General features: G+C 37.0%; 1 protein-coding gene across 1 annotated transcript in view; it reads right to left on the reverse strand.

Annotated features, from left to right (window-relative positions):
* PDZD8 (PDZ domain containing 8) overlaps positions 1 to 27,354 on the reverse strand; it is a 59,510-nt gene extending 32,156 nt beyond the window's left edge. The window contains exons 1-3 of the mRNA XM_039339956.1: positions 26,189 to 27,354; positions 16,615 to 16,737; positions 12,424 to 12,526 (exon numbers count right to left, since the gene is read on the reverse strand). Of these exons, the coding sequence (XP_039195890.1) occupies positions 12,424 to 12,526; positions 16,615 to 16,737; positions 26,189 to 27,045 (1,083 nt within the window). The 5' untranslated portion in view covers positions 27,046 to 27,354. The remainder of the gene's footprint in view (positions 1 to 12,423; positions 12,527 to 16,614; positions 16,738 to 26,188) is intronic.
* Positions 27,355 to 27,655: the final 301 nt, after the last annotated feature.

The raw sequence follows: 27,655 nt of genomic DNA on the forward strand, positions 1-27,655 counted from the left end.
TAATTGTTATTATGTATTATAATTAATCATAATAATTGTTATCATTAATTACTATAATTTATTATAATTATTGATTATAATAATTAAGCATAATTAATTATTATAATTATCAATTATAATAATTCATTATAATTAGTTATAATTAATTATAAATTATAACTAATTAATTATAATCAATTATAATTAATTATTATAATTATAAGTATTAATAATATTAATTATAATAATAATAATAATAATAACTGGCCTACAAGAAAGACCAAATGAAGAAATAGAGGCATGGGAAGACAAAGCACTACATGACCAACACATGAAAAAAATAGCTGGGAAAGCAGATAATAATAAAACCTGGCAATGGCTAAGAGCAGGAAAATTGAAGAAAGAGACCGAGGGACTAATTCTGGCTGCACAAGACCAAGCCTTAAGGACAAATGCATACAAAGTCAAAATTGAGAAGACAGCAACAGACAGTAAGTGCCGCATATGCAAAGAAGCTGAAGAAACAGTGGACCACTTGGTAAGCTGTTGCAAGAAGATTGCACAGACTTATTACAAGCAGCGACATGACAAAGTAGCAACAATGGTGCATTGGAAGATCTGCAAAAAATATCATTTGCCTGTAAGCAAAAACTGGTGGGATCATAAAATAGAGAAAGTCATAGAAAATGAAAAATTAAACTGCTCTGGGACTTCAGAATTCAAACAGACAAGCACCTGCAACATAACACCCCAGACTTAACAATTGTCGATAAGAAATACAAAAAAGTCTGGATAGTGGAGGTGGCAGTGCCTGGAGATAGCAGAATAGAAGAGAAAGAACTGGAGAAGATAACAAAATACAAAGACCTACAAATAGAAATAGAAAGACTGTGGCAAAAGCAAGCAAGGGTAGTACCAATAGTAATAGGCTCCTGATAGAGTGGAGCACACACTTTTCTTTCTTTCTTTCTTTCTTTCTTTCTTTCTTTCTTTCTTTCTTTCTTTCTTTCTTTCTTTCTTTCTAGCTTCTATCACTCAGTTGGAAGAACATTCCTTATACTCTCAGTATGTTGTAAACATTCTAATGTTAGCAAGATCAAGATGATGACTAAACCCATTTCAGACTCCTTTGGAGGAATTAATAAGTGGAAAAGTTCTCATGTCGAAATGCCAACCCTGATGCTGGGAAATAGCAATAGCACGTAGACTTATATACCGCTTCATAATGCTTTACAGCACTAAGCGGTTTATAGGTTTACAGGAAAGCTGACTTCTTCTTAACTTCCGGGGTATTATTATTATTATTAATATTATATCATAATTAATATTATTAATAATAATAATTATAATTATTAATTATAATTATTAATTATAATTAATTATAATAAATAATTAATTATTAATAATAATAATCAATTATAATAATTAATTATAATAATTAATTTTAATTAATTATGATTAATAATTTATTATAATTTATTATTATAATTTATTATTATAATTTATTATAATTAAGTAATTAATTATAATAATTAATTATCATTTATTACTATAATTTATTATAATTATTGATTATAATTAATTATTAATTATACATTATAACTAATTAATTGTAATTAATTATAATTAATTATTATAATTATAATTATTAATGATATTAATAATAATAATAATAATAATAATAATGTGGATGTTTGATGGTATTACAGATATCGTCGCGGGATGGAAGCAGTTTCTAGTAAGGCCGCCTTTTGCAATTGACTAATGGTGAATTTGTCAATGCCAATGGTGTTCAAGTGGTGCTTCAGTTGTTTTGGGATGGCACCCAAGGCGCCTATTACTATTGGTACTACCCTTGCTTGCTTTTGCCACAGTCTTTCAATGATGATGATGTCCGGGGCAGGAAGAGAAGTTTAGAAAGAAACTCAAGCTGACTTTTTCTTAACTTCCTGGGGTTATTATATTATTATTATTATTATTATTATTATTATTATTAATATTATAATTAATATTATTTATAATTATAATTAATTATAATTAATTAAAATTAGTTATTAGTTATAATTATAATTATTATTATTATTAGAACTGGAGAAGATAACAAAATACAAAGACCTACAAATAGAAATAGAAAGACTGTGGCAAAAGCAAGCAATAGTCATAGGCTCCTTGGGTGCAATCCCAAAACAACTGGAGCACCACTTGAACACAATTGGCATTGACAAATTCACTATTAGTCAATTGCAAAAGGCGGCCCTATTAGGAACTGCTTCCATCCTGCGACGATATCTGTAATACCATCAAACATCCACATCTACCTATCCGAGGTCCTGGGTAAGGACTCAATAGGTAGACAAAATGCCAAATCCAGTCTGAACATCTGGCTGACTGTGCGATGATCCATAATAATAATAATAATAATAATAATAATAATAATAATAATAATAGTAATGTGGATGTTTGATGGTATTACAGATATCGTCGCTGGATGGAAGCAGTTTCTAGTAAGGCCGCCTTTTGCAATTGACTAATGGTGAATTTGTCAATGCCAATGATGTTCAACTGGTGCTTCAGTTGTTTTGGGATGGCACCCAAGGCACCTATTACTATTGGTACTACCCTTGCTTGCTTTTGCCACAGTCTTTCAATGATGATGATGATGATGTCCGGGGCAGGAAGAGAAGATTAGAAAGAAACTCAAGCTGACTTCTTCTTAACTTCCTGGGGTTATTATATTATTATTATTAATAATAATTATTATTATAATATATATATAATATAATAATTATTATTATTAGAACTGGAGAAGATAACAAAATACAAAGACCTACAAATAGAAATAGAAAGACTGTGGCAAAAGCAAGCAATAGTCATACGCTCCTTGGGTGCAATCCCAAAACAACTGGAGCACCACTTGAACACAATTGGCATTGACAAATTCGCTATTAGTCAATTGCAAAAGGCCGCCTTATTAGGAACTGCTTCCATCCTGCGACGATATCTGTAATACCATCAAACATCCACATCTACCTATCCGAGGTCCTGGGTAAGGACTCGATAGGTAGACAAAATGCCAAATCCAGTCTGAACATCTGGCTGACTGTGCGATGATCCATAATAATAATAATAATAATAATAATAATAATAATAATAATAATAATAGTAATGTGGATGTTTGATGGTATTACAGATATCGTCGCTGGATGGAAGCAGTTTCTAGTAAGGCCGCCTTTTGCAATTGACTAATGGTGAATTTGTCAATGCCAATGATGTTCAACTGGTGCTTCAGTTGTTTTGGGATGGCACCCAAGGCACCTATTACTATTGGTACTACCCTTGCTTGCTTTTGCCACAGTCTTTCAATGATGATGATGATGATGTCCGGGGCAGGAAGAGAAGATTAGAAAGAAACTCAAGCTGACTTCTTCTTAACTTCCTGGGGTTATTATATTATTATTATTATTAATAATAATTATTATAATATATATATAATATAATAATTATTATTATTAGAACTGGAGAAGATAACAAAATACAAAGACCTACAAATAGAAATAGAAAGACTGTGGCAAAAGCAAGCAATAGTCATACGCTCCTTGGGTGCAATCCCAAAACAACTGGAGCACCACTTGAACACAATTGGCATTGACAAATTCGCTATTAGTCAATTGCAAAAGGCCGCCTTATTAGGAACTGCTTCCATCCTGCGACGATATCTGTAATACCATCAAACATCCACATCTACCTATCCGAGGTCCTGGGTAAGGACTCGATAGGTAGACAAAATTCCAAATCCAGTCTGAACATCTGGCTGACTGTGTGATGGTCGATAATAATAATAAAGTTGGAAGGGACCTTGGAAGTCAAGTCCAACCCTCTGCTCAGGCAGGAAACCCTATACCATTTCAGACAAATGGCTGTCCAGTCTCTTCTTAAAAACTTCCAGTGCTGGAGCATTCACAGCTTCTGGAGGCAGGTTGTTCCACTGATTAATTGTTCTAACTGTGAGGAATTTTCTCCTTAGTTCTAGTATAAGAGAATAGGAGGGAAGGAAGGAAAAACTGTACACTTAATCCTCGACTACAATCACTCATTTAGTGACTATTCAGGGTTACAATAGCACTGAAAAAAGTGACTTATGACCATTTTCCACAATTGGATGCTTGGCAACTGGTTCACATTTATGACGGTTGCAGTGTCCCAGGGTCACGTAATCATCTTTTGTGATGGGGAAAGTCAATGGGGAAGCCAGATTCACTTAACAGTCAGGTTACTCACTTAACCACTGCAGTGATTCATTTAACAAGCATGTCAAGAACAGACATAAAATGGGGCAAAAGTCACTTAACAAAATGTCTCACTGAGCTACAAAAATTTTAGGCTCAATTATAGTCCTAAGTCGAGAACTGCCTGCATTAAGATTTGTATGGATGATTCAAACCTGGCTAAAGTGGCATTCCATTCCTTAATGAAGAAGGAATGGTGGAAGGGGATGATATTCTGATAGCGCATGAGAAAATCAGTCATTGATTCAGATAAACTTGGGAAATTAGCTGAATAAGAAATTCACTTAAGCAACTCAAACAAGAGCTAAACCAGACGTGCCACTGAGCTTATTACCTTTTCCGAGGGAGGTAACTCTAAATTAAACAAGACAGAACTTGGAATTTCTACTTCAATTGTTTTTGGTGTTGTCTTGTGAATAAGTCAAGAAGGAACTTGGAATAAAGCTGCTAAATCAATAATTATTCAAAAATGGTAATTCTTAGATGATTTATCTCTAGACAATTGGCCCAGTAAGGTCCAGTCACTTTCTCTTTTTGAAAAAAAAAATCACTGATAATATTTGAGTATTAAGTTATCATTTCCATTTTGTAGGAAGTGCACTGCACCTGAAAGGCAACCAGAGCGTATATCCAGAAGTGATGAATGCTCCAACACTGGAAGTTTTTAAGAAGAGACTGGATAGCCATTTTTCTGAAATGATGTAGGGTTCCTGCCTGAACAGGGGGTTGGACTCGATGACCTCAAAGTTCTTTCCAACTTTTTTATTATTATTGATCATCGCACAGTCAGCTAGATGTTCAGACTGGATTTGGCATTTTGTCTACCTATCGAGTCCTTACCCAGGACCTGGGATAGGCAGATGTGGATGTTTGATGGTATTACAGATATCGTCGCAGGATGGAAGCAGTTCCTAGTAAGGCCGCCTTTTGCAATTGACTAATAGCGAATTTGTCAATGCCAATTGTGTTCAAGTGGTGCTCCAGTTGTTTTGGGATTGCACCCAAGGAGCCTATGACTATTGGTATTACCCTTGCTTGCTTTTGCCACAATCTTTCTATTTCTATTTGTAGGTCTTTGTATTTGGTTATCTTCTCCAGTTCTTTCTTTTCTATTCTGCTGTCTCCAGGCATAGCTACATCTACTATCCACATTTTTTTTTATCTTTCTTATCGACAAGTCTGGGGTGTTAGTATTATTATTATTCAGTCCATGTAGAGTTTGTTTTTAAGTATACACAAGTCAGTGGGCTCCAAAACACAAGACAACCATCCCAACAACACATGTCCCTAGGGAACATACATATAACTTACTCACTGCTCACCACTTCTCCACTTTTCCCCACTGCTACCACACTTCGTACTACTGCTCCTCAAATTACTTCTCCTTGTGAGTTCTATTACTGGAAAAAAAGTATGTATTTCTAGCTGCTTCAGGCTATTTTATTTCCACCTACACCTCCTACACAGCAATACTATTTTTCAGCACAACTTTTATAGCTAATGTTGCTGTGCTGGCTGGGAAAAGTTTAAAGAGGCAGGACAACAGCTGCATATGTGCTGGCCATTTTCTAGGCAGCCTGCCCTCTTGCAACGTTCTTCATTTTATTTTCAAAATAAATTGGTGAGATCTGTTAAGCAGATACAGATTGGCCCAAAGTAAACAATGGAGAAGGAATCTGAACTCACCCAGCACCTTAATCAAACCCCTTAATCACAATTGTACAGGCTCTAGCATTATCAAAAATGATTGGGTACAATTTGCATATTTGGATATTTGCATATTTAGGTACAATCCCTTAAGTCTTCATATCCAATATGAAATAAAGGTAAATGACAGCATGCAGATTACTAGATTTATTTGCAGTTTAACAACCCTAGTTTATTAAGTTCACATTGTTACTTCTAACCAATTACTGTGTAAAAATACAAATACAAAATACAAAACCAAAATACAAAATAGAAATGGAATATCCATAACAAAGGTAGGGAGCATCTCCAATACTTCCTGCTGAGTTCCCATCTCATTTGCTTTGTATATAGATCATCACTGGAAAAAGCAATTATGTTTGGGAGAGTTAGCAGTAAAAGGAAACAAGGCCACCAAAAAACATGATGGCTGGACACCATCAAAGTAGCCACCAGTCAGAGCATAGAGAAACTTAAAGAGATAGTGTAAGATTGGAAGATGTGGAGCGATCTGGCCTATAAAATCGCCAAGAGTCGGACACGGCACAGCTGAATGGATAACATCATCATTATCATCATCATCATCATCATCATCATTATCATCAAGATGATCTAGGAAATACTTTAGTCTGAACTATGAAGAATAGTTGCCAATCAGTGTAGATTAAGTTGCTAATACAGTGGTCAAGGGAAGTCCTCTGATTTTATGTTTAAAATTGAGAGTCTTATGGACTCACTGGAAGACCCATCTACTTTCTGTCAGGAGAGAGAAGCAAAGAGGCTTTGTCCCCATTTCCGGTGACTTTGTTACTAACAGTAGTTACAAGACAGATACATTGAACAAGAATATTAGAGGGAAAGAAATGCAAATGGAATAGTGTATAGCTCCTGATCTAGACAAAACATAGCCATGAAAAGCTTATATTGAACCAGAGACACAAAATTACAAATGTGCTTGAAACAGATATGCACATATTGTCAACTGACATTTGAAGCAGTATATTGGATTGGTTTAATAATCCTGAATCTCCTTTTACAATCAATTACGTACCAATATATTGTAGGTAATGTGATAAGATTAAAGTGTCACCACCATTCATTGCTGTGACTAAGCTGTCTAACTTATCTTCACTAATAAAATAAAAAATGAAAATGCCAACCCAAAGTGGGCTAGTATTTTTAGCAAGGAGCTTGAATGCACAAGATAAAAGTTGTTACTCTCTATATCTCTAAACACATTTAAATCTTTATATGAAATTACTGAACAGATCCCAACATTTTTAAACAATTGATATCTGACAAAAAGTATTTCTACTCCAGGTTTGCCGTTAACATTATCTTCACTGCAATTTATTGAGTTCAGTGAATTACACAAAATGTGAATATGTTAGATACGCAGCTTAAAATTTAGCAATGCTGAAATTCCATTAGACAAGGTATCACCAATATGGTGATGATAGGGGTTTTTTCCGTCAATATGATATTCATCAGATGTTCCCAAACTACAGACTTTAACTTTTGCTCTCTATCAAATACCGTACTTCAAATTTTTTCAGCAGCATATGCTAAAAATCAATAATAAAGGGTCAAATAGAGAAACAGGGAAATAAATGATTAAAATGAAAAGTATATAATAAGGATACTTACCTGATCAGCATGAAATATAAAATTCAACTTGGTAATAATGGTTATTGAAATTATATAGAAGCATTTTATTGTAGCCCAAAAATTTTGGATTAAACCATTAGCAAATCTGAGGGGTAAAACTCACATCAGTATCTATTCATTCACTAGTTCTTCAGTTATCTGAGAACCAAGAATTGTTCAAAATATATATTTCATTTTTAGCAGAGCAAAAATTGTTCCCCCCCCCCCCGTAAATTGAACTAGAACTAAGCAATCAATGCTTTTCACTACATTCAAATGTTCAAACTGGGTCTTTAATTTTTCTTAGATTAAAGAAATGTAGGAAGTGATATTTTACTATCCTCCATTATTCAAGGATTCATTCACTTACAGCTGAGGCTGTAAAAGGATGTTGCGAAAGGATTACCAGAAAATGTAAATTGTGCTCTGGCAAACTTATGAATTCATTTAAAGATGGAGGACGGTTCCTTGACTCTGGAGAGGACTTTCTAGACTGAAACTAAAAAACTGCTCTACTGAAAGAAGCATCTTTATACAAGATACTTTTGAAGAGTAAGTTTTAACCTAACTTCCAGAATTACTTTCATCTATCATTTTCTTTCTTGGCATTTCCCCCCTTAATTTTCATTCTTTCTAAAAAAAATATCAAACTAATTAACATACAGGTAATCCCCGAGTTACGAGCGTTCACTTAATGCTTGTTCAAAGTTACGTGACGAGCCCCCCTTAGTGCTTACGAGCCAGTCCCGAAATTATGAATATTGCAGCACGGCAGTCATTCGTCCTTATGAGCGACCACAGTGGCTCTGCAACATTCACCCCGGTTACTCCCTCCCTCCCCAAACTCGCCCCGGGTCTCCATAAGCACCAGGCCTTCAATACCCAACCTGCAAAGATTGAGATCCTTCGCTTTTTTGGCTGCTCCAGACTTTCAGTGTGTTCACAGAGAATGGAGGCCTAAAGTAACGCAGGATCACGCAAGGTCAGTGGAGTGAGATCTCACACTACTGATCTTGCATCATCTCATGTATTTTAGGTCTCTGTTCTCTGCAACAAAGAATGGAACCGAAGCCGGGGGACGCTTCCATGCGCCTCCGGAGGCTGGATTGGGGCTCTGGAGGCCTTTTCAAGGGTGGTGCTGCCCAGATCTGTGGCCACTGAACGCTTCCACGCCCCCCTGCAACCTGATCCAGAGGCATTTCCCAGGCCAGATCGGGCCGTGTGGGGGTGCGGAAGAATTAATCAGCCAGAGATCTGGGCAGCAGTGGTCTGGAAAATGCCTCTGGAGCCCAGATCAGGCCATGGGGGGGGGCTGCAGAAACATCCCCCGGCCTCAGATCTGGGTGGCAGCAGGAACCATGGCAGAGAGGAGATAGATCTTTCCCAGGTGAATCCAGTGCGGCAGGAAAGGAGGGGGAAGCATGCGGTATCTTAGTGGGTCAGGGAGGCCTTGGGGGCTTGTTCCATCACTAGGCCTTCCATGGCCTTCCCTACCTTGAGACACCTCATGTTCGCTTAACAAGCCCTGTGCGTTTTAATGAGCAAGGGAGTGATTTTGTTCGACGAGGTTCATTCTACAAGTTTTTGAGTTACAATTGGAATGGGCAGGCTCCATTACACTCATAACTCGAGGACTACCTATATTTTAAATTATAACCATTAACAATACAATGTAGTCTTAAAATAAACATAAGAAGAAAAGAGAAAAAATTATATTATAAACAGAAAAATAAAAAAGTTTTTTTAAAAATTCACTCCTCTGTAACATACAAAACTAATTCAAACAATGATACACATTAACAATCCACCACTGTAATTTAGTGGGGAGTTCTATATTATAAAGCTCCTTTAGTCAACCACTATGTCTGAAAATTCCACAGATCTTGACAAATTCCAAATGTTAGAGATATAGCCAAGAGGACCACATCCATGCACAGTCTTATTAACAATCTTACTGATATCATCCCCAAATGTGGCAATAATAGAACATGTCCAAACCATGAGCTAATTTTCAAGCTGTATCTTGGTGATAACAACAAATATTATTAAACATTCACAAGGGTACCCAAAGTTCATGAAACATGCTTTTGTTTAATCTCATTTTCAGACCATAGAAAATTAATTTCATGTTATTTAAAACAACCTTCCATTCCTTTATCAGGATAAGACATTCAAATTCATTACTCCTGAGGTAAAATAAAAAACAGTATCAATGTCCTTCAACTATCTTTAACAAAAAAAATTACTTGCATAGAAGCCACAATTTGTTCTTCTATAACATAGAATCTCAGAAACAGCAAGGCAATATGGAAAAATAGAACTAAACAGAAATGCTTGCATTAAATAAACTTCTAAGAATAATTCTGGAAATTCATTTTTAATTTTACAAAATGTTTTTTTTTAAAAAATCTAAGGCTGAGTTGATCCAAATTAATATTATGAAAGGCTCAGTTTACCCAATAAATAAATTTACCCTGTATTTTTAACTAAAGGATTACACTATAATGTAAGATTTCCAGAAGTAAAAAGGAATGCTGATAACCTGGGAAAAGTTACTGAGGAGAGCAGAGCTCTGGCAAAGCAGAAGTATTTATTGCCTTAGAAAGAAAGTCCATTTATGAAATAATTGCTTCTTTGTTCTTTCAAAATTTCATTGTCTTAGTCGTGCCCCATTACCTCATACCCCAAAGGCCTCAGTGACCTCATCAGGCTCATGATGTATTTATATCCAATGAAATGCTTTACTGCTCTAGCCAATCACATGCATTCTATTGTCTGTAAAAATCTACAAAAGGGGACTGTAACCCTTCCCTTCTTTAGGGTGATCTTTGCTTCCTCTGGTGTGAATACAGCAATTTATGCTTCAGTGTAATATGTCCTAGTGTCTGGTTTAATGAATCCCTTTTTAAAAAATACTTCCTATTACAATTTCAATGGGTTTAATAATAACTAGCAAGTTGAGTGTAAAGAAAAAGTGATTTCTGAAATTCCTTAATCCAGTTACTGACCAAAGCAAGGATAAATGGCCAGTGAAATCTGAAAGTATGGAAAACAAAATTTATCTTTTCCAAAATTCGGACCTTAAATGCTTTGCAGTCTCAAAGCCTTCGATCCTACTGTATAATATCAATTGAATCCTGCATTGACTATCAAAGCCCCATGCAAGAAATGATTTCCACTGAACACTTAGGAAATTGTATAGCTGGACACTATGATGCCATTTTACAAGGATGAAGAAAGTAATATAAGCTTTGGCAGCAGTATAAAATGGTGTTTTAAAATAGATTCCAGGTGGCAGTCATTATGATCTCTACATAATTCATTACACAATTTTCTCATTGAAGAAATGTGATTATAGGACCATTTATCTTGTAAAGATAAATAAATGCTTTGGGCAAGTTTAGCATTCTGAAAGCTAGATTTGATTTTTATATATATTTTTAACACAATGAAGTTGCTCACTTTTCTTTAGAATAATCAAATAAAGATTTCTGAAAAAGGAATTCTAGTTTAGTTTGAGCCATGTAGGAAATATGTCTGAATGTGTTTTAGCATAACAGAATCACTATTCCCCCTTTATTTCCTATGAAAGCTTATTTGCAAAAGTATCAAATATTTATAGTATATGGGGAGTGTATCAAAAAAGTTATGATGAAAAAATCTTTCTTGCTCTGATGAGAATAGATCAAGAGCCTTGCTTCAAACAGGCCTTTCTGAGATTTAAGTGGGAATCACCTGAAAGTTCATTACTCATGTAATCAAAAAAGGGGATTAAAAATCAAGAACAGACTTCTTTAAAATAACTGGGGTTACAACTGATGACAAGTTCAATATTCCTTGCTCCAGTGAAAGCGATGGCAACATTAAGATTTCCTCTGCTAAAATTCTTGTTTGGCATACAATTGATATCCAACTCAAATTACTTATTTAATTTTGCTTATACGAACAGAAATATCAGTTAAGTGACAGGATAAAATAGGGTTTCCAATTGGTGTTTTCTGTCAAGGGCAGTGATATTGTGGAAGATATACTAAGAATAAGTTTAAAATCTTAATTCAGGTAGTCTTCCTTTCCTGTTACTTTAATTCACTAATGCATAAAATATAGCAATACTGCCACCTACTGTTCAAAAGTATACAATTATTACATGGGCTGTGGAAAAGAAAATGCTACATCAAATTATGGTTCTCAAGAAGAAACAGTGTCATGTCTTTATTTATTCGTTAGATTTAGATACTATGCATCTTACTCTCAGAGTGAGTATTGACAATCTTATACCATCAGTGGCAGCAACTAGGGAAAAAACTTAATTCGCAAAGATAGGGATCACGGTAAAGATCAAAATCAGTTATAAAAATTATATACAAAAAAAAAAACTTCCTAAGAAAGTTTGGAACAGCCATTAAACAGGATGGAAAACCACTGCTTTCCCCTACCCACTGCCCATTGTTCAAGTAATGTAATGTAATTTAATTTATACCCCACCTTAATTTTTTTTTACGTCAAGGCAGCATACCTAATGTTCTCACCTCCTACTTTCCCCACAACAATCCTGTGAGGTAGGCTGGGCTGAGAGAGAATAGTTGACTCTGATCCCAAGGGGACTAGGTACATAAATCTATAGAAAGCATATAAGGAATCTTCTTTGTAGGAAGTGACTGGTCTAAAAGATAATGGGCCAAATTTACACTGGGAACATACAGTTCATACTGTAATATTATATATCAAATATAGCATGTTACATATTATATAGTATACTGCATTCCATATAATATACCAAATATCACTGTTGTATGAAACTGAAATTATGGAAAATATGGTTTACCGTCTTGATGAAAGTCCTTTCTTTGTCTTCCCAAAATTTGTCACTTAATTCAATTGTGCAGTGAATATTTATTTCTCCCTCATAGGATCCAAAAATAAATAATCTGAAATTCAAACATATAATTATTAAATTACCATCAATTGCTTACAGCTGCTACATTTTCTTTACAAATTTATTCATAGTACACTATTTCAGGATATCAGAAGTTTAAAAAAAGAATTTGCGCCCTCTAGTGGAAACAGGTAGAAAATGGAAGCAAAGACACAATTTCAACATTTTTCATATGGGGTAGATAATATATGCACTAAAGTAGATAACAAGTGTAACCATGCATCATTGCAAAGTAAATAGTATAAAAACTGTGACTGAAAACTAATTTTAATTAAATGTGAATTAGTGAAATCATTCTATAAAGGGAAAATATTATTTTTTTCTGACAGGACAAATACATATCTGTCATCATAACTTTTAAGTACTTCTGAAAATATGTGCATTATGAAATGTACCTGCCAGCTAATTAGAATAGCTTTTTAATCCATAATCCATCAGTATAGCTTGTATGTGAAGATTCTTCATTTTATAGGAATATTTGTAATTCTACTCAACTGTTATTTAATAACTTAACTGCCAAATAAGAAAAACGGGTTAAATTAAAGATCAAGGAAGTGCTATTGGTCTCCTCTATTACCCCTTTTCTGAATAATCTATAAGAAATAAATTTTAAAACATGTCTATGTTGGCTAGTGTTACCCAATAGGTTTGATTTATATGCTATCAAGTCAGTATTGACTCATAGTGACTACAAAGATAGATTTTCTCCATGATGATTTGTCTCCAACCTGGTTCTACATTTCTTCCAATGGAACATCTGTGACAATTGCTGATGGACCATCTATCACCTAAAAGGTTGTTCTCTTCTTCTCTTTCCTTCCACTTTTCCTGTGGTAGACACTTCTCCAGAGACACAGGTCTTCATATAAGAGCTTTTAGAAGTAGAATAATTTGAACCTGGTTAGCGATGCCTCAGGGAAGAACTCTGCGTTGATTTGTTTGATGATCCCCTTAGTTTGTTATTTTGTCTATCCAAAATATTCTCAGGATTTTGAACAACAAAGTTCAAAAATGTCAAAACTTTATCATGCTTTGTCAAAGTCCTACTTTCACTTACTGCCTGTATAATTTTCATCTTTGTAGATATGAACACATCACTGCATCTGAGTATCTCTTCCAAGTCCTTGTTTGCTACTTTAATCTGCATCACATTTTTTCATTGCTAGGTAATTTTTAATGTTGTTAGCTGATCCTAAAAGGCAGAAACTATCCACTATTTCAATATTTTCACTGACAGTTCTAAAGCTGGCTGTTGCACCTGCTTTTATTAGTTTGGTCTTCTTTATGTTTAATCTAATTCCTATTTTTTTCATTGTGTTCCTTGACTTTCATTAGTAGAGCTTGCAAATCATTTGCATTCTTAGCTATTACTATCCAAAATACATGCAGTTTTTCTTTAGTTTCCTGAGCTTTTTATCTTACTGATAAGTTAGCCCAAGATATATTTTTGATAAAGAGAGAAAAGGCTCTGTCTTGCCTATCACCCTTATATCCTACATAAACAGGATTGTTTACTACCATTATCAACTGTTACCTTGCCACTAATGATGACTCAGCAGTCATCAACAAGTTATACCAGAAGGAAAAACAGGAAGCAGAACTATATCATTACTTCAGCTATTAAAGAGACCAGAAATGTGAAATTTTCTTCTCTTAAATATTTCCATGCCAATTTATTTGGATAAGAACAGCAACTTCTCGTTACTTTATAGTTATTACTGAATTATTTTTGCATTCCAGCTGGTCATTCTAAAATCAGTAATAAATTGCATATTAGCTCCCAAACAATCTTGTTTTCTTTTCCATCCTCTTCATTCTCTCCTTTTTGATTTTCAGCTTTGACTTATTGCTTTGCAGGCCATTCTGAGAATCTATTTGGCTAAAGGAAAGATTACAAATGTCTAGTTTTGTTAAATTTATTTGTTGCTAGATGAATATTCCATCATTTCCCCAAGAGATTCATACAAATCAGCATCTGTCCTTAGCTAAAACACAGCATGTAGCATTATATTCACTATGGAATGTCTTAGTTCCATAGTTGATCCACTACAGAATCCCTGAAAGATAATCATTCAGCTGTTTCAGGTCTTCAAACTCATGTGGCAGCCTGTTTCACAGGTTGACAGTTTGTACTACCAGGAAATTAGTCCCGATAACTATAGTGAATTTCCTTGTATTTTTAACTCTCTGGTTTTGGTTTGCCCTTTGGGCCACAGATAATACATCTGCACCCTTTTCTATATGACAAACATTCAGATATTTGATACTGTTACCATAGCTCCACTCAGTTGAATTTTATACCCAGATCCTTTAAAAATTTCTCATGGAGATTGGTTTCTAAAACTTTCACTATCTTGATGGCCCTTCTTGAACTTGCTCTGTTTTCTCACTGTGCTTTTTGAACTGTGGTGCCCAGAACTGGACAGATGGAGCCATTCTGATCTCTTAAATGAGTTCTACGCTTTGATGATAATGTACGTACCCAAAGAAGCATCTATCTTTTTTTGAGCTGCATCACACGGCTGGCTTGTGTTTAACACAGTGGTTCTCAACCTTTTTATACGGCGACCCCTGCTCACACGGACGTGCCCCCATGCGCGGCGCGCATGCGCTGCACGGCCCCCTGAGGGGGAAAAATGGTGGATCGCGTTGTTTGGCGACCCCCGTAAAATGGTCGTTCGACCCCAAATGGGGTCGCGACCCATAGGTTGAGAACCTCTGGTTTAACAAGTGGCTGATGAAGAAACCCAGTTTCTTTACACATATACTACGGCCAAACCAGGTATTACCACTCAATTGTGCTATACATTTTTCCTACCCAGATGCTGAACTTTACATTATTTCTTGTTAAATTTTATTCTGTTTATTTCAGTCTACTGCTCAAATCCATCTAAACCTTTAGTGTAGTCTTTTATCTAAAGTACAGCTATCACTCCCAGATTTTATGTCTTCTGTAAACTTTATAAGTGTTTCCACAATTCCCTCAAAGAAGTCACTGATCAAACTTTTGAAGAGCTTAGGACACAGGATCCATCTAAGCTGACTCTCTTAGGAGATGATAAACTGCCTGGGTAGGGTATCCAGTGATGGCTTTTCTCACCATCACTTGGCTTCTTCCAAAAGAGCCATGCTATGAATTTAGCTTTCATAGTGAACCCACAGCCAAATAAACTATGAGAATGCCCCAAAGTACTTCTTCTCTTAGAGCAGACATGTCAAACACAAGGCCCGGGGGCCAGATGCGGCCCATGAAGTGGTTTCATGTGGCCCGCGAAGCCATCCTGGAAACAGTGAGGGAACGGCCCCCTCTGCCTTGGCTCTGGCCCAGACCAGCTGGGAGCCAATGTACAATTTTGTGGTGGCCATTTATGCTGAAACGCATTCAGTCTTAGCTCCATAAGCTCCCCCCACCGCACGGCCTGAGAGGAACAGTGAGGCTCCTCCAGTGGACCATGCCTTGGCACTTGCCCTGGTCCCACCCCCTTCTGCCAGAGACCCTCAGATCTATCCCACTCCTGTCCAGGCCCCCACAGGCACCCTTGACGCGAACGATGTAGAACTGGCCACACCCACCCAGTAGGCCACACCCACTCCATCCACGCCCACCCAGCAGGCCACACCCAACCTGGCCACACCTAGCCGGCCCCCTGAGGGCAACCGCAATGCTGGTGCAGATCTCAATGAAATTGAGTTTGACACCACTGTCTTAGAGTATTCTGGTATTTATTGGTGGTCTTCCATTCAAGTACTAGCCAAGTCTGACACAGTTTACGTTTTTGAGATCAGCAAAGTATCGTAGTTTTGTCATAAAATCTGTATCACTACCACTCAAAAGGGAAAAATCTGTTTGGGGCAACTGATTCTTCAGGAGATATCTTAGCTACAGCAGGTACCATATCAGACACTTCAACTGTTTTGAGCTGTGTTTGCTAAAACTTTGTCAGAAAAATAAACTGGACACAAATCTTTAACTTGAAGAACCATGACTTTAATCTTAACCCTTTCTTAATTCTGTTTACCCAGTCACTTGATTTTAAGACACAAACAAAACCAGTATTACAAGAAGTGTCAAGAACATACCTTGAACATTCTATTAAAGAAACTTTCAGTCTTCCTTCCGTTAGTGAGAAACCTTGTATACTGAGGTTCCGGTCTCTATATTCTTCGGGTGGCACAACTTGAAATGGAAAAAATGGTTTGAACCTAATCAAAAGATATGTACATATTATTTATTCAGAACGGTGATTTAGCAATTCATTCTGTTGTTACAAGACTCTGACAGGAAATATCTACAGCCCCAGAAATGAAATAATCATTATCATCATGGCCAACGATAGACTATGTATTGCAATCATTGTTGCACCCAAAGGTTTTTGTACATAGTGGCAACAAGTTTATGTGCTTGTAATTATTTCACATTTCCAAGTAATACTATTTCTGATCACATGTAAGGTTTTATTTCCCAAAAAAACATGAAAAAATATCTTTGTGTTTACTTTTATACTAGAAAGTTATAAGCATTTATTCAAGAATATGTGGTCTATAACACTTATGGAAAATCCATGCTATAAAAATATGGAAAACTTTAATGGCAATCTCCACAGGAGCAGGCAGGATATGTCAAACTAACAAAAGCAGTGTTGCTGTGTTGTAATGCAAGTTCCACCATTTTTTTAAAAAATACATGCCCAAAAAGATAATGATTGTTGCATGATGGCACAACAGACTTTCTTCATTCTGATTAAAAGAGCAAGATCTTGCAAACACTGCTGAAGTATACTATAATTTATAAAAGAATTGTATAAATAACTGATTGCATTTCATTTCATGCACTGGTTTCTGAAGGCCAAATTATCTCAGGTAATTCACTAACTTAGAAAGCTAGAGGGCACCTGATTTCTACAATCAATATCAATTTTCATGTTAAGGTAAAGTCTCCTTTAAGTTGAATATTACTCCTGATGACTTAATGGACATGGAAATGATTCACCATTGCATTCTTCCAGGATGTTGCTGGTGCTATTGTACGAGGAAATAAGGTGTTGTTTAGGAGAAGCTTAACACCCCACTTTCCAGGGACTTGAGAAGTAATAAACCCTGTTGGCATAAGATATTAGGATATAAGCATAGGTGCTAGAAAGCAAGGCCAGTATAGCCATAAAAGTAATTATCTAGAAAGAAATCATGAGAATCCTGTCTGAATTTTTTTTAACTATACCACTGCTTTTTATCATTCTACTTCACAGACACCCCCCCCCCATCTCCATTTGACTTCTCTAAACCCAGTACACCTTGGTATATCCAAAGAATTATTTTGCTGTATACAATTGAGGGAAGTCAGCCCCCCAGAGAAGGAAATATTAAAAGGGCGGAAAAATATATTTCCTCAAAAGGATTTTAAAAGCAGAAACCAACCCTGCCCCCAAGTCTCTCTGTCCCAAGCAGAAGCCAGCCCTATACAAATGCAGATGTAAACCATCAGAAAGGCCCCAGCTAGGAGATCAAGAAGACAAAGACCTAAAATATGCATACCCCACCTGAGATGGGACATAATAGGACTAACCCATCACCATCAAGAATACCAGAGAGGCACACCTAGACTCAGGTCAGAATACATGACACAGGAAGTAGCCTCAAAGTTCATGCCACAGGAACAGGAAACCATTCCAAACAAAAGACTTCAGAGGTTATAAAAACCTACTTCCCACATGTGCTCGACCCTTTTCTTTTTTGTCTCCTCTCTGCTGCCAGAACCATCTTTCTGTCTGGCTCTTCAATAAACTGCAATCTTCTTTCTAAAGCAGTCGCCATGTTGTTTATTTATCCCCGGCTTGGATGAACCAGGATGAAGACTTTTCCTTCAACACAATCATAAGTACATTCTAATGTAAACTCTATGCAGAGGGTTTCATCCTCACTCTTTTTGGGTTGCTTCTATAACCTCTGGTGCCATAAAATATAATTTGTGTTTCATATGATATGGATATATAGCTGATCATAATTATTAAACAACTTTATAGAGACGTTTTTACTCCATGATGCCAGCCAAGTCCAGCCATTCTTTTTATGATAATCCATGACAGTTAGATGCTGCCATTAGCTGGGTGTTTTTATGTGGATTTTTTTTAAAGAGGGTGTGTCCTCAAATCAATCTCAACTCCTTGTGACTGGCTAGACAAGTCCTGACAGTTTTCTTGGCACATTTTCAGTAGTGATTTTTACATTAGCGGTACAAATAATCCTTACAACTACAACTGGGACCAAAATCACACTGAGTAAGGTGGTCATTAAATGAGACATCACGTGGCTGCTTTGCTTAATAACAGTAATCCCAGCACTGTAAGGATGATCTGTTATTATGCAGTTTTCTGAAAAATCAAAATGTTCCCCTATTGGGTTAAATTATTTCCATTTTTGTTTTTGTATTCTGTTATTGTTTTGCGTAAGGATTGCCTAGTTTGTCTTAGGCAGAGCTTAGTAATTACAAAGTATTTTTTTACCTTTCAGAGAAATTGTGAAGATAATTTTCCAAGTTGTAAAGAAGACAAAACTATGCTAATTTACCTTGCAAACGTTCTTCTTAATAAGGGAATATTTGGTCATTCCACTATACTTTACATATTTAGAGAACGGAATCTGTCCAGTGGTGAGCAGAGTTCTTAAGTTCCTTAACAATAAGAAAGTTGCATGCCACTGTGCTAACTTAAGTCAGACATTACCACTGCCTTGCAACATAATGTCAACACCTCATGCAGTCCAAGACATGTATTGCCCCATGTATGAGAAAATATGTAATTACATTATTTACCACATTGCTGCTCTACTTAATGTCTCACCAAGCCAAGAGCAAAAATGGGAAGCTACCTTTCCATGCCCACTCACACTAGCCTGCATGCTAAATTGGATAAGGAGCAGGCATAGGTGCCAGTATTCCCTAGCCATCAGTCTTACCCAATCACAACCAGAGCCCTATGAGAATTTGGTCCTGTTCTGCCTGGGTAAAATATATATCACAGGAAATGAAAGAGAAAAAAGAAAAATAATTTGCAAAATGTACAAAAATACCCTGATAACCATGCTAAATTTGTTTGCGGAAGTCTTGGAGAGAGAGGTGATGACGGTTAACATCTTGTTGTGAATCAGATAGAAGGTAATCAATTATAAATTTATATTATATTACATATTAAATTGTGTACGTAGACAATTATATTCTACGTGTTTATTGTACTATAAGAAACTTACCAATTTGCATTCTTACTATTTGTTAGCATATAATTAGCTTACTGAGACTGTAAAATATAGTTTCAAGTAATTCTCAAAAGAATTATTTTTAAATGAAGATTTGTTTTAAAGATTCAGCATAACAATTCCAACTCTTCATGCTCTTTCCAGAAAATTCACATGCACACTGTAAATAGGATTTTATAGACAAAATTCAAGAATATCCTATATCACATGCATATTCAAATACTGTCATCTGAAATAACAAATAGGTTTGCCAATTGTGCACCCACATCAGATTATCAGGCACATTAACACCTGTTCTAACAGATAATTAAAAATAAATTGTTCAGAGCAAGTAACTATGAGGACTACAAGATCTCATTCTCATATCACAATTATAAATGTTTCTGATTAATGTAGTGACCCATCCTTCTAAGCACATACACAGAAGTTCTGCAGAATTTTAATAATGTAAAATAAATAGACAGTAGCAGAATCCAATGTCATCTGTCACTAGTGTTAGGAAAGTAGCATCCATAAGGAAATAGCATTTATAAGATGGTTACATAGAAAAAAGGAATAATTATATACAAAAGCATAAATTACTGTTAACAGTTAAAAGTGCATACAAAAATGGATGCATAACTTGGTAAACTGAGGATATATACATGCAAACTTTTTAAAATATAATTTTACTAAGGATTTTAATTACAATAATAAAATCTAATATAAACTAAAGAAAGAATAGAAAAAAGAATGAAAGGTACCAGTAAAAATAAAGTAAAAAACAGAAAGAATAAAAGAATAAAGAAAGAAAGAAATATATAAAGAAATGACTTCCAAGCTTAGCCCAACAAGGATAAATAATTTTAGTAACTCTTCACCCCTTCTAGTTTGCAACCAATGATCTCTTCATCCCATACCCCATCTCTTAAGTATTGGTAGTCCTTGATTTATGACCCATTTGTTTAAGGACCATTCCAAGTTAACAGGGATTTGAAAAAGGTGAGTTATGACTGGTCTTTGCACATATGACCATTCTAGCAGCCCTGCAGTGACATGATCAAAATTTGGGAGCTTGGCAACCTGCATGTATTTACAATGGTTGCCGCATCTCCGGGTCACCTATTTGCCAATTGTGGTCTTTCCAAGGGGCTTCTGACAAGCAAAGTCAATGGAGGAAACTAGATTTGCTTAATGACTGCAGCAGAAAAGGTGGTAAAATCAGGCACAACTCATTTAACAACCACGTTGCTTAATGATGAAAGTTTCAGTGCCAACAGTGGTTGTAAGTCGAGGACTATCTGCATAAATAAATGCATAAAGCACAATCTTTTCAGTCCTGGTATCAGCTGAAAGTCTATTAACAACATATCTTATTTTAACCTTCATCAAATGAACTAATTTTATATTTCTTCCTTTTTTTAACAGCCTTAATCTTTAGTCCATTCAAATTTCTTTTCTGTTTCTTCTGATAAGATTCTTTAAAGCTTTAACAAGCCTCTTTGTAAATCCAATATAACAAAAATTACCCACGTAGTTTGCTACAATTGGTCCAGAACACACTTCCATGAGCAGTAATAGGCATTTCCTACTTCACCCATGTAACATCTCTACTCTGCAAACTACACAAGTTACAGTAATGTCCAGGTGCAATGCAAGGTGTCGATTGTCACCTTCAACATCCTTAGGACCTAGTTAACTTCAGGACCGTCTTTCCCTTAATCCTTCTTCCAAAACAATAAGAGTTGGCACAGTATAGGTGGCATGCTCTAGGTCTCAGTTGTAAAGCATTGCCATATTGAAAGAGCTAAGAGATCCACCATTTCTTAGTATATAAAATGAAAGGAAACCTCACTCCCTGCTAGCACTATTGATGTTACCTCATTTGATAATGAAACATTTGCAAGAAAACAACCAAGCTTGGACAACACCAAGGACCCTGCAGAAAACAGCATCACTGTCACTCTATCTTCCCTATAGCAGGTATAGCATTTTCCTGGAAGCCTTTTAAAGCCCAATTCTGCTGAACCTTTGCAAAGCTGTAAACCTACTCTTGAGACACTGTGGGCTGGTCTGCCTTCTGATAGCATACTTTGGTATTTGATTGTGATGAGTTTTGATGAATTTATTCCGGTACTATACTGTACTTATAGTTGGTCGCTGTGCTTATTATTTTTATGCTGTTATTTTAGCCCTATTATATAAGCTGCCAAGAATTACTCTGATTACTGATGTGACATTTAAGTTGCTAAATAAATTTATTAATTAAAACAAACTCCCACTTTTCTTTTAATTTTATTAATGTATTATTATTAATTTTATTAATGTTTTATTAATGTGCATTTATTACGAATATTGTTCTTAAATCCAGAGATACAGAACAGGTGGTCCTCCAGATGTTACTAAACTACGGCTTCTACCATTCCCCTCATCATCACTCATGCTAGCAAGAGCTCTGGAATAGTGTAATTCAACATCTTGAGTATGACAAGTCTCCCACTTCAATGTATTCTTTAACGTATTCTAGTTTTCAGTTGCTACTGTACTGTACTGTACTGCTATAAAAATACTGTAAAAATCTTCTACACAGAAAAGCTAGATGTTATCCAGCCCCACTTACTTATTTAAGAACATGTCTGGCAGCTCAAATAATGAAACATAAAAGCTTTAAATCAACAATATGTTCAGTATAATAGCCTTCATAACCAATCCTCTAGGCACCAAATACGTAGTGCTTGGTCTTATCTCCTTCCTGAAAGATATTAGGGAGGGAGACATTTTAATCTGGGAGGAATCTGTTCCATAGGATTAGGGCAGCCATGAAACCATCCTGCTTCTATGTTTGTCTGTCTGATCTTCCAAGGGGAAAAAATTAGGAGCATACCTTGGGGGAAGGAGTGGATTTTTAATATTATAAGCTGCCTGGAATCACCTGTCCATGAGTTGGGAAGCCATATAGATTTGTATGAGAAATAAATAATAATATATTTCTTCCCTGTTAGATATGCAAAGTAGGCTTCAACTTTTGACTGTACCTCGTTAAAGAACCAATTTGACTGGCTACAAAACTGTCCATAATTAATCAAGCAGGTTTTCTTCCCCTTTTACGTATACACAGAATATTTGTAAAACCTACACATCTATTATTAGAAGAGGATTTCCTTGTATTTATTGAAACTGGGCAATCACCACAAATGCTACTCAAATGAGAATTAATCATCATATTTTGAACATACAATATCTGATTCTGGATTAAAGTATTAATCTTTATAAGAAAAAATGCAGGAATACTTTTAAAATAATGAAAAGAATTCACAAGACATGCGCAAACACATTAGAGTGAAAAGATGAATGCTAATTTTGCTATAGTAGTTCTGATTGAAAAATAGAAAACTTTACACTGGTGCAACTAAAAGGTAATATTCTAAAGCCTTTTCCTGCTCTAGAGTTACAAAATCTTTTTTGTCTAGAAATCTGAAACTGCATACAGAAAAGAACTCCCCCCCCCACAGATGAATGAAAAGTAACCTTCGCTTTTGTCAAATGAACATCAGTTAACCCATGAGTTTTACTCTTTTCCAGAGATGCATGTATTTATTGGATATATCTTTCCACCTTCATTCAAAGAGACAATTAGTTTATATCTATCAATAATAAAACAAGAACAAACAAGGCTTTCTGAAAAAGGTCAGTTTTAAATAGTTTATAGCAGTGTTTCTTAAAGTGTGGTCGTCCCCCAAGACTCTCTCAAGGATTTGCAAAATCAAAATTATTTCCCAGTTTATGTTGACTTACGGAAAGGAAAGCCAACAGCAAAGGGGGCAGATCAAATTTGTAGGAGAAGGTTATTCCAAAATGCAGGTACTGCAACCAAAAACCAGCACTGTGAGTAGCAAGATTTAGGCTGCTAAAAGTAGTGTGCCACAGTTCAGTGTCACATATAAGACAGAGATCAAACTTCTCCTAGCACTTTTCAAGTTAGCCACTGTGACATTTAGAGTCTGACTTTATACTAAATATTGCATCTAATTAGAACCCTTGCTTTTTTAATATGCGTAAGGTTCTTAAAGTAGTACCTCAGATCCATAACTCCATCATGTGAGAGAGCTGCCTATTTTATATACTGATTTGTTTTATTTGTAACCAATTCAACACTGACTGTGGATGGTGTACAAATAAAAAAAAACAAGCACATGATCTAAAATCAAGCAAAAGATAACAAGCATAACAGAAACAAGCATACAACATTAACTGAAAGAGAACGCTAGGATCCCTGAACTAACCCAGAGCTTGGGGGGGGGGGGTTTCAAAAGTTGTTTAAATTGAAGGCCTGGTTTATTTTAAACCTCCAGGGGATGCTATTCCAAAGACTATAACAGAGAAGTCACACTTAAGTCTCATCAGAGGACAATGATTAATGGATGGGAAATAAAGCCCATCACTCTGCCAGGTGTTATAGACAAGAAAAGAGCATAGGAGAGAAGTGGTTCCTAAGAAAGCAACACCCTACCCCATTAAGGCTTTACACGTTGAATTTTATTTGCATGCTCATTAGTTACCAACAGTGGTTATACCGAAGTCTGCTCATAATTGTTTGTGCTGCTGTATTCTGGACCGGTTTTAGCTTCTGAATGGTCCCCCACGAGGCCCAATGGTACAATCCACAATCCAGGTTAGATGACCAAGGCATAAATAACTATGAGAAGAGATTTGGTCCATAAAAGAGTACTATTGGTGCACCAAACTAATTTCCAGATCACAACTGTCATCTACTCTTTGAGGAGCTATGAGCCCAGGACTGTGTACCAGTTCTGTCTGGGGAAGTGCAACATTATTTATAACCAAAAATGGAGAAACTCTAGCACTGGAAGAATCGTGAACCATATCTACTTTGGCAGCTACCCATAGCTACCCCATCCAGACTCCAATAATCTTTAGGCACTGGAACAAGACCTCAACCTCATCACTCACTCAACCAAGGCTAAGCTATCAGAGTGTCATCATATTGATGGTAACTAATACTACCCAGTTGGTTCAGGTAAATGTTAAACAGGAGGTGAGAGTGTCAAGCCCTAAGCCATCCCACAAAGACCGAGCCTATGTAAAAACTAGCTATGTAAAAAGAAGGGAAACCATTGCAACATTGCATCTCCCACTCCCAAAGTCCTCTAGCAATCCAGAAGAACTTCATAATCGATATCAAGAACCAGATGGTCACACAAGTCTCATCCTCACTCTGCCAAAGATCACAGATTAAGTGAAATCAACGCTGTCATTCTCAGCTGAATGAACGGATGAGGTATAAATGTGGGGTGAATATACCGTAGAATCAAGGGCTAGAAGAGACCTCCAACATCTTCTAGTCCAACCCCCTGCTCAGGATAGGAATCTGATAGCAGTGACCAATATTGAGAAATTTGATGTATTTTGTTAATGTGAAGGGAAGGAATAAAGATAACATTTCAAAACAAATCTATGAAGGAAGAGTAAATAGGTTGAGAGAAAGGGGAAGACTATGAAAGTTGCATTTGTATGGAATTGCTGAAATTCTGAAAAACAATTACAGGTAATCCTTGACTTAACAACAGTTCATTTATGACCGTTTGAAGTTACAACAGTTACAATGGCACTGAGGAAAGTGACTGTTTTTCACATTTACAATGATTGCAGTGTCCCCATGGTCACAAGTTCAAAATTCAGACACTTGGCAACTATTTATGATGGTTTACAGTGTCCCAGGGTCCTGTGATCACCTGTCGTAACCTTCTCAAAAACAAATCAATGGGGAAGCCAGGTTCATTTAACAACTGTGTTACGAACTTAACAATTGCAGTGATACACTTAACTGGGGCAAGAAAGGTCATAAAATAGAGCAAAATTCACTTAGCAACAGAATTTTTGGTGTCAATTGTGGTCATAAGTCGAGGACTACCTGTGTATAATTTTAAAAAACAAAATGCAAGGATGAACCAGGTGAAATAAGGCTTTGCAAAACAGAGATGTAAGAAAAGCCCAATTATTATGGTGAAAATTAGATTTGGGTATACTTCCTCCTCTTTTTTTAATTCATATATTAATTCCTTTGGCTCACTGTTTCTTACTCCTGTTCATGGTGCTGCTTCCCAAGAAAGGGAATAGTTAATGAGTAATGTGGGTATAAAAATTAAGCATACTATTCAGTATCAAAGCCCATAACACTTTCTTCAGAAAACAAGCATGGCTTCTTTGGGCGAATTACACACTGAAAGCCAATTCAGTGTATAATTCAATTTCCTCATTTATCACTCTTCCAGAAGAAATTTCTGTTACATTTCACACTGTCCTTACCAAACTTCTTCAGATTAACCCAGTGAAGTATTCTTCCATTCCCACCCATTTTACACAAGTATGCACTGTAACTGTATCTCCTTAATCCAAAACAACTTACCTGATTTTATAGTGAGGTAATGTATGCTTGCGTCTAATAACTTTCTTGAACTGATTGACAATGATGGATGTAAGTTGCGGCAAGGGTCTCCCTTCAAACTGCGACTTGACTTCAAGGTCAATCAAAGGTTCATCGACAAAAGCAAAGGACCAGTGTGTGAAAGGTATACGGGTGAAGACCAGCCTCAGCCGACCCACAATTCTAGAGATTTTGGCGAACAGATATGCTGACTTGCCAAAAACAAGGTCTGCATCAATGGCTAAGTGGAAGCCCCCATCATACTCCATGTCAACTTCAAAGTCCAGCTCCTCCGGACAGCCGTCCTCATTACATGTCACTGGCCGCAATATCTTGATATTTTTAAAAAGGGGGATGACGTTCCCAAAGGAGACATCCCGCAAGCTGAGACCCTCTAGCACCTTGCCAGTCACTTTTGTCTGCAAAAGCTCCTCAAATTCTACCCTGATTTTCCTGGTGACCCAGTGCCGGATCAAGGAGGTGTCCTTGAGTTCCCTGAAGAGAAAGAGGCAGATGGCGTTGAGCCAGTAGAGGGTCTCCTCCGTACACTCCACCAAGGGGGGAGATTCCTGGCTCGGGGGCTTGAAGTCCTGCTCGCTTTTGGAAGATCCAAAAGATCCGGGGAAAAACACTTCCTGCCCCAACATGAGGATGCCGGTTAAGTACTCCTTGAGGGTCGAGTCGGGCACTACTCTGGTAACAAAGAAGTGGGACCTGCGAACCCGGGACTCCCCGTTCGCGGCGTCAGGCTGTCTCCGATAAAAGAGAAAGAGCTGGGCGATCAGCGTGAGGAAGGAGCCCAGCAGAGCTGACAGCAATATTCCATAGACCGACAGCATCGCCTCGCCTCAGCGCCCTTCGCTGCTGCCTCGAGCAAACGCGCCGATCCCGGACAGCCCACCGGCCCTTCGCACCTTTACGCCGTATCCAGCAGCGGCGCAGCCATCCCCGCCTCCTCCATCTTGGCGACAGCGACCTGCGGAAAACGGGCCCCGCGCTTAGTCAGGACGGGAAACTCGGCGCCGTCTTCCCTGCTCAGCCCCAGACGAACAGGCGAAAAGCTGCCGCCGCCGCCGCCCGCACGCACGCACGCCCAACTCCCTCCTCCTCTGGCCCGCTCAGCCTCTCTCGGCGGCGGCGGCAGCAGCATCCGGGTCTTTCCTTCCTTTCCTTCCGCCGCCTCCCGCACCCCCCTCCCCTTTGGTAGGAGCAGAAACCAACTGCTGCTTCTCTACCTTTGCTCCACTCCTTCCATAGGTCCGGATTGGAGGAACCGGAGGGGGGGGTACGGAGGTTACGTCATAGGGCACGCCGTCCCTTCGCGCTGACCTCATAATACTGCGGAGGGAGGAAACAATAACAAAAAAAAGAGTGGGGGGGAAATCCCAACTGCGTATGTGCGCGTGCGTATTCCTTCCTCCCAACCTCTTCTCTTGTGCGGTGCTTCAA

Source organism: Crotalus tigris, unplaced genomic scaffold (genome assembly GCF_016545835.1).
Source record: "Crotalus tigris isolate CLP2741 ecotype Arizona unplaced genomic scaffold, ASM1654583v1 scf7180000017536.10889498, whole genome shotgun sequence".
Lineage (NCBI taxonomy): Eukaryota > Metazoa > Chordata > Lepidosauria > Squamata > Viperidae > Crotalus > Crotalus tigris.